General features: G+C 52.9%; 1 protein-coding gene across 1 annotated transcript in view; it reads right to left on the bottom strand.

Moving 5' to 3' along the window:
* Positions 1-5216: 5216 nt before the first annotated feature.
* The window catches only part of LOC101315261, a 2339-nt gene continuing 1469 nt past the window's right edge, over positions 5217-6086 (bottom strand). The window contains exon 3 of the mRNA XM_004304932.1: positions 5217-6071. Within this exon, the coding sequence (XP_004304980.1) occupies positions 5217-6071 (855 nt within the window). The remainder of the gene's footprint in view (positions 6072-6086) is intronic.

The following is a 6086-nucleotide window of genomic DNA, read 5'->3' as shown; positions in this document are numbered from 1 at the left end:
TTCTGTTTTGGCCACGATCCTCAACAGGGGTAGAGAGGTAACTTGTGCTACCAAAAGTAAATTAGGGTTTGCAGGGTGTGCCACCGTGCGGACGCGAAACGAGAACGGTGCGTGTTCTTGACTTCTAATCAGGCGAAGTAGAGCTCCAGTGTCACCTCGCGGGCGAGGAATTACGGGCAAACTATCTAGTCACCTGTTAATCGATACTCACTGTTCGAAGCGAGCAGAGCAACAATTGGGAAAGAGAGGCGAGTCCAGACGGGCTCTGAGATCTAAGGCGAGGTGCACTTAGAACTTAAGGTTTCGAGGATGCTCGAAGATTTGCAGTTGTTTTGTATGATTGATTGTGTGTCAAAGATTGTGTCAAGCATCCCTTATATAGCAATTCGCATAGACCTAATCACAATCCATTCGGACTCAGCAATTAGAATTCCACAAGGATATGACCAGCTCGCGAGCCGCGCGATCCGTGCAACACGTGTCCAGAACAAACCTCGCCTAGGTCTTGCTCACTGCCCCGCATCATCTCACTGTAGCGTCGTACGCGAACTCGAACACTAAGCGATCCTATCCCGTGGAGTATTACAGCCCATTTCCAACTCTACCTCGCCATGTACTGTAGAATCCTACACGAACTGAAACAAAGGATCCCGCGAGGACATCGAATCCCGCGGGGTATCGGAATCTTTGCCAAACTCCAGCTCGCGTGTTACCAGACTTCGCCACCCTTCGTGGGCTTCGTATTAAAAAAGGGCCACAGGTACTGGCCCAAATGTTATCCAAAACGTACCCCGAGTCTTTGACCAAAAATACCCACTGGGCTCAAACATTGCCCCCTAGGCCTTGAGCTTAATCCATTTCGCAACGGATAAATGAAAAGGCCTAAATGAGCCATTTACGGGAATTCGTAATTCAAAAGGTGCTGACGTTTCGGCATCATCGCCTCCCTTCATCATTGCGACTGTTTGAAATTTGAAACGCGCTGACGTTTCGGTCGTCATCGCGTCTTCTCATTACGGCTACTGATTGAAAAGACTTTACGGTCCGTCTCCTTTATAAGCCTCGATGCGGGTCCCCACATCACACCATCGCTTTCCAACCAAGCTTTTCCCTTTCTTCTGCAACCAACAGAACTTCACCACCGGACTCACTCCGCCCAGAAACAATGGCTCCCAAACCAACCGCTAATGATCCAAACCTTAACCTCACGGCGGCGAGCTCTTGGTCGACCGGCCTTGTTCACCGTTTTGCCAACAACCCTCCTCAAGGAACACCCATTTATTTCCTTGAAACAAGGGCAGCCTTGCTCGGTCCGACTCCTTCACAACCTCCGTCCGCTGCTGATCTGAACCACTATACCGCCTCCGTGCGCCGACCAATCCTTGCCCAACGTCGCGAACCGGGAAACTTCGCTTCCTGGTTTCACCAAGCCCGCTCTCATACAAATATTCGGGTCGGGGAATGGCCCAACGTCACCGCGGAGGACCGGGCATGGTACGCGGCTCGCCTCCAGACCGATCAAGCGATCTGGGAAGCGACCGGCATCAGCGAAGCCATTGCTTTGAGTTTCTCGCTGCCTCCTCACGCTGATCGAGCACCCATTGCTGCCGCGGCCTGCTTATGGAACAGTGCCACCAACACCTTCGATTTCCCCTTCAGGCAAATGGGAATTTCTCTGCTGGACATCCTCGCCATCACCAGGCTGCCGATTCATGCAAAGCCATATGCGCCAGGCGACTTTGCATCGACCGAGTTTACGCACTCCTGCAACTTGGGGGCTCGCCGCGCCCTGAAAGGCTCGTATGGAGTATGGAGGAAGTTCTACATCGGCCATTCAGAACAACACGAAGGAGGTATCGCTTTCCTTGAGTATTGGCTTGATAAATTCATATTCTGTGGCAGTGCTCACAAGCCTACAAGGAAATGGACCAAGCTAGCCGAGGCACTCTACAATGGAATCGAAGTAGGGCTAGGGCAGCCCGTGCTGGGTGCGCTCTACCGGACCCTGCACATGCTGTCCCTAAGACCCTTCCATCTCTCTGCTGGCCCTCTGTGGATCCTGGACTTATGGACACAGCTGTACTTCCCGCTCTTTCGGCGAGCCCCGTTGGAATTTCTGCCCGAGGACCAACTGCTTGGCTTCGCGGTGTGCAAGAACGCTGCGAACCGGACTCCCCTGTCCTTCTTCGCCAGCCTCTCCATCCTGTACAACCAACTCGAACCGCCTCCCACCCTAGACATGATGGTTTGCCGGCGCCATCCTGAAGTCTTATCAACGGGCTTCTTCCCTCGCTCTGACTCGGACTCTGACGCCAAGACCGTCTTCATGAGAGCATCCTCATACTGCGACCTTCAGCTCGTCGAGGATGAACAAGGCTTCGAGCTGTATGCCCCCAACCACTTCGCCAGACAACTTGGCTTCTCTCAAGGGATCCCCTATCCACTCTTCCATTCGGTGAACAAGTACACCTCCTAGAGGAAGATTGGCGAGTCCGACCGGGTCACCCCGCTGCAGAACATTTTCCCTCTCACTCCTGACTTGCTCGAGATTGAGCCTTCACTGGGCGTTGACCCCGCCTATCTTTCTTGGTGGCGATCCTTGTCCGACAACCATTGGGGGTTCCCAGATGATGCTGTCTTCGCTACCATCTTTTATCCTCTATACGACACTCTGGGCGAGTCAGACCGCGTCATCCTTGATGCCCAGCGCGACCGTGAAGAGAGCGGTTCAAAGGCTACGACAGGGTCTAGGCCTGCGCTCCCACCGGTTCCCGCTACTCGTCGCCCGACGGGGATCGTCATTCGAGAACGCGATCCCGCACCCGAGGTATGCCACTAACTGTGTAAATTCCATACCGCCTTTACCACCTCGATGAAATGCTTCCTCCTAACTTTCCTGTCTATCTTTACAGTCTGCCCCCCGCCGGAGAACTATCAGAAGACCCGAGGATGCCGGAGACAAAGGGAAAGCACCTGCCCAAGAGGAAACCGGGGCGGGTCATGACGGTGAGGCCGCTCCCATCGTTACCCGGCCAACGAGCGGCGAAAGCTCGCGGAAGCGCCCTATCGAGGACGAAGAAGAGCTGCTAGAGGATGAACGATATCGACAAGAGCACGCCTTGGTAAGCGACCCTTCTTCGAACCAAACTCCTCAAAGCCAACAAACGACTTGCTAACTTTGCCCTTGACAGGTTCGCCGCCGCATCCGACCTCGCCTCGCTGTCATTGAAGGAGCAACAGCGATAGTTGAAGTCCCAACCCCGGAACCAATCGTCGGGGATCAAACCATGGTTACCGAGGAAGTCGCCGTGCGACCCCCTTCTCCAACCGACGCTCTAGGCGAAACTGGCCCGCCTCTAGAGCTTACCTCGGCTACCGCTCAAGATGAAGATCTTGGCCAGTCCACACGGCTTTCTGACTTTGCTGCCCCTTCGGCGGTTCCGCCAAAGGACTTCCAACTGGTGCTTGAGCTCTCTCCTCTACAACCAGACTCAGCGGCTCAGACCACCGAAGAACCGACAGTCCCTACTCGGTTTGAGGTCCCACCGCCCGTTCCAGAGATTGACGCGGTTGCAGAGGTTGAACCAACCACTCCGGCCCCAACGAGAACATCTGACGAGGCGGCTTCTTCTTTGGCTACCCGGACCGCTCGTCTTCGGGCCCGGACTACCCCGCCTGCCGATCCAGAGCCCATTCGCCTGGCCCGGGCTTTCTTTCACGGGTTACTGCGCCAAGGTCCCCACATGAACGTATTCGACTTGGTGAGGCGCGCCCGCGAGGCCCATGAAGCTCTGATTCTGCACCTCGCTGGCAGCAACCCTGCTCTAGACCATGTGTTGGAACTTACCGACGCTGTCGAGCTGCAGGCTCGCCGAGTTCAAGATGTTGATGCCTAGTCGGCTGCTCACGAGAAAGTCCGCCAAGCCTTAGACGATCAGATGGCAACCCTTTTAGCCGAGCTTGATGACGCTGAAATCCCTGAGGCATCGTCAGAGAACCCATGCACTGTCTATGCTCGGCAAGTGGAGGACCTGGAGGCTCAGATAGCAGAGCTGCAAGCCCGATCTTAGAAGGCCTTCTCATAGATTTGTATAGGGCCTCTAGGCGGGTTTAGGCCCGATCAGCGCTTTGCCCCCTTTGTACGAACCTTTTATAATATTATTATTAAATTAAATCTTTCCCGCTCTTATCAATTCTTGTGTAAGAACTGTCTTCCTAGGAAAAAATCTTCTTCCAAGATTTGATGGGTGTTTCCAATGCAACTATTTGCTTGGAACGCGGGTAGTCATTATGGAACAACGCGTCCGACCTTATCTCCAAAGCTTATATCTCGGAGCAAATCACTGCATGGAGGACATTTGTTGAAAGGAAAATCGCCCTACTCGCCTATAAAAAGAAACGGTTGGCCGGGGCGAAGTACCAGTTAAGTCTTTGCCCCCTTGCCATGGGCTCTTATACCCTTCTATACATCCTCTTGTCCCTTCTTAAAGCAAAGCCCCGACCTCACATTTTCACTCTTCATTTTTTCTGATTCTGAAAATCTGCTCTCAGGCCGGGAGTGATTCTGAAAATCTACTCTCAGGTCTAGCCTTTGTTTGGACGAACTAATGGTTGGGTACCTTCTGCCTTGCACCGGCAATTCTGTCCAAACGTGAGGCTCTCGAGGCTCCGCATCCGCTTGCGCTTCAGGTTCTGGTCAGTGTCTTTCAAGCACCTTCCAGGCGTGACCGGTAGCATGAGGGACCCTGGTCCAGTGGACCTCTAGCTTCCCAACAATTTGTCTTAGATCCTGGCCGGTGTCAAGGCTCGCGCTGGTCTAAAGAAGCGGGACGTTTGCCAACTTTAAATGAAGGATGCGGCGGCAATCTCTTCTTCAACCCTGCAAGATATGCGGGTTGAGGCCTCCAATATCTGTAGATCTATGCCTTCGTTTGTAAACATAGCTTAATTTCACCCTTTCTGTCAATGTAGTCGCTCCGGCCGCAAAGCCGATGTTCGAAACTTGTATTGAAACAACGCCAAAAAGGGCAAAATAAATAAATTTATTGTTTTTTAGGGCCTCTGGAATAGGCCCCAATCTTGTACTGGCCTTTGTGTTTAGACTTTGCACGTTTACAGAAAATGAAGAAAAATAGAGTTATCCTTATTTAGGGCCTCTGGAATAGGCCCCAATCTTATACTGGCCTTTTTAGGCTGGTATGTTACAACGTACTCTATCAGTCGTCTATCCCGGATTGCCCCCTAGTGTTAGGCGACAGAGCGAGAACGCGATGGCGCGTAGCACTATTGACTGTGGTGACGGGGTCTGGGGGAGGTGGAGGATCCTCGTGTTCCCAAATTCCTGCAATGTGGCGCTTGAGAAAGCGGCCATTAATAGGATTGCGATGAATGGCACGATGAATAATAAAAGGGTCTTCCCATCGAGCGGACCACTTTTCCCTACCGTCGGTTTTTTCCCCCAGTGGGAGTACCGCGCGCCACACTTTTTGGTCCTCAGCATAGCTACGTCCGCGCGTGACTTTATCGTACGAACGCGCGATGCGTTGTTTCTCGAGGACGAGATTGTTGAAAGCGACGACGCGGTGCTCGTCGAGATCTTCAAGCTCCTGCCACATAGCTTGGACGTAATCCTCGCCAAGGAGTTGGTGCTGTTCCTGAACGCGGAGTGAAGCGATATTAATCTCAAGGGGAAGGACGGCATCATGACCGTACATGAGAGTGTACGGGGTGGTATCCGTCGGGCCGCGCTTTGAAGTGCGATAGGCCCACAAGGTGTGGCAGAGTTCCTCATGCCAGACACGCGGGTTCAACTCCAACATCTTACGGAGGATGCCAAGGATGACCTTATTACTAGCCTCCGCCTGGCCGTTGGACTGTGCATAATATGGCGTAGAGTGGAGAAGCTGGATTCCGTAGTCATTTAAGTACTTAACAACTGAATCAGCCATGAAAGCTGTCCCCCTGTCCGTAACGATGCACTCTAGGATACCAAAGCGGGAGATGATATTGCGGAAAATAAAGTTGCGAACCGAGTTGGCGGAGGCAACCTTGAGTGGTTCGGCCTCAACCCACTTGGTAAAGAAATC

This window comes from Fragaria vesca, linkage group LG6 (genome assembly GCF_000184155.1).
Source record: "Fragaria vesca subsp. vesca linkage group LG6, FraVesHawaii_1.0, whole genome shotgun sequence".
In the NCBI taxonomy this organism is placed as follows: domain Eukaryota; kingdom Viridiplantae; phylum Streptophyta; class Magnoliopsida; order Rosales; family Rosaceae; genus Fragaria; species Fragaria vesca.
The sequence above is the reverse complement of the archived record's forward strand: the minus strand, read 5'-3'. Positions and strand labels throughout refer to the sequence as shown.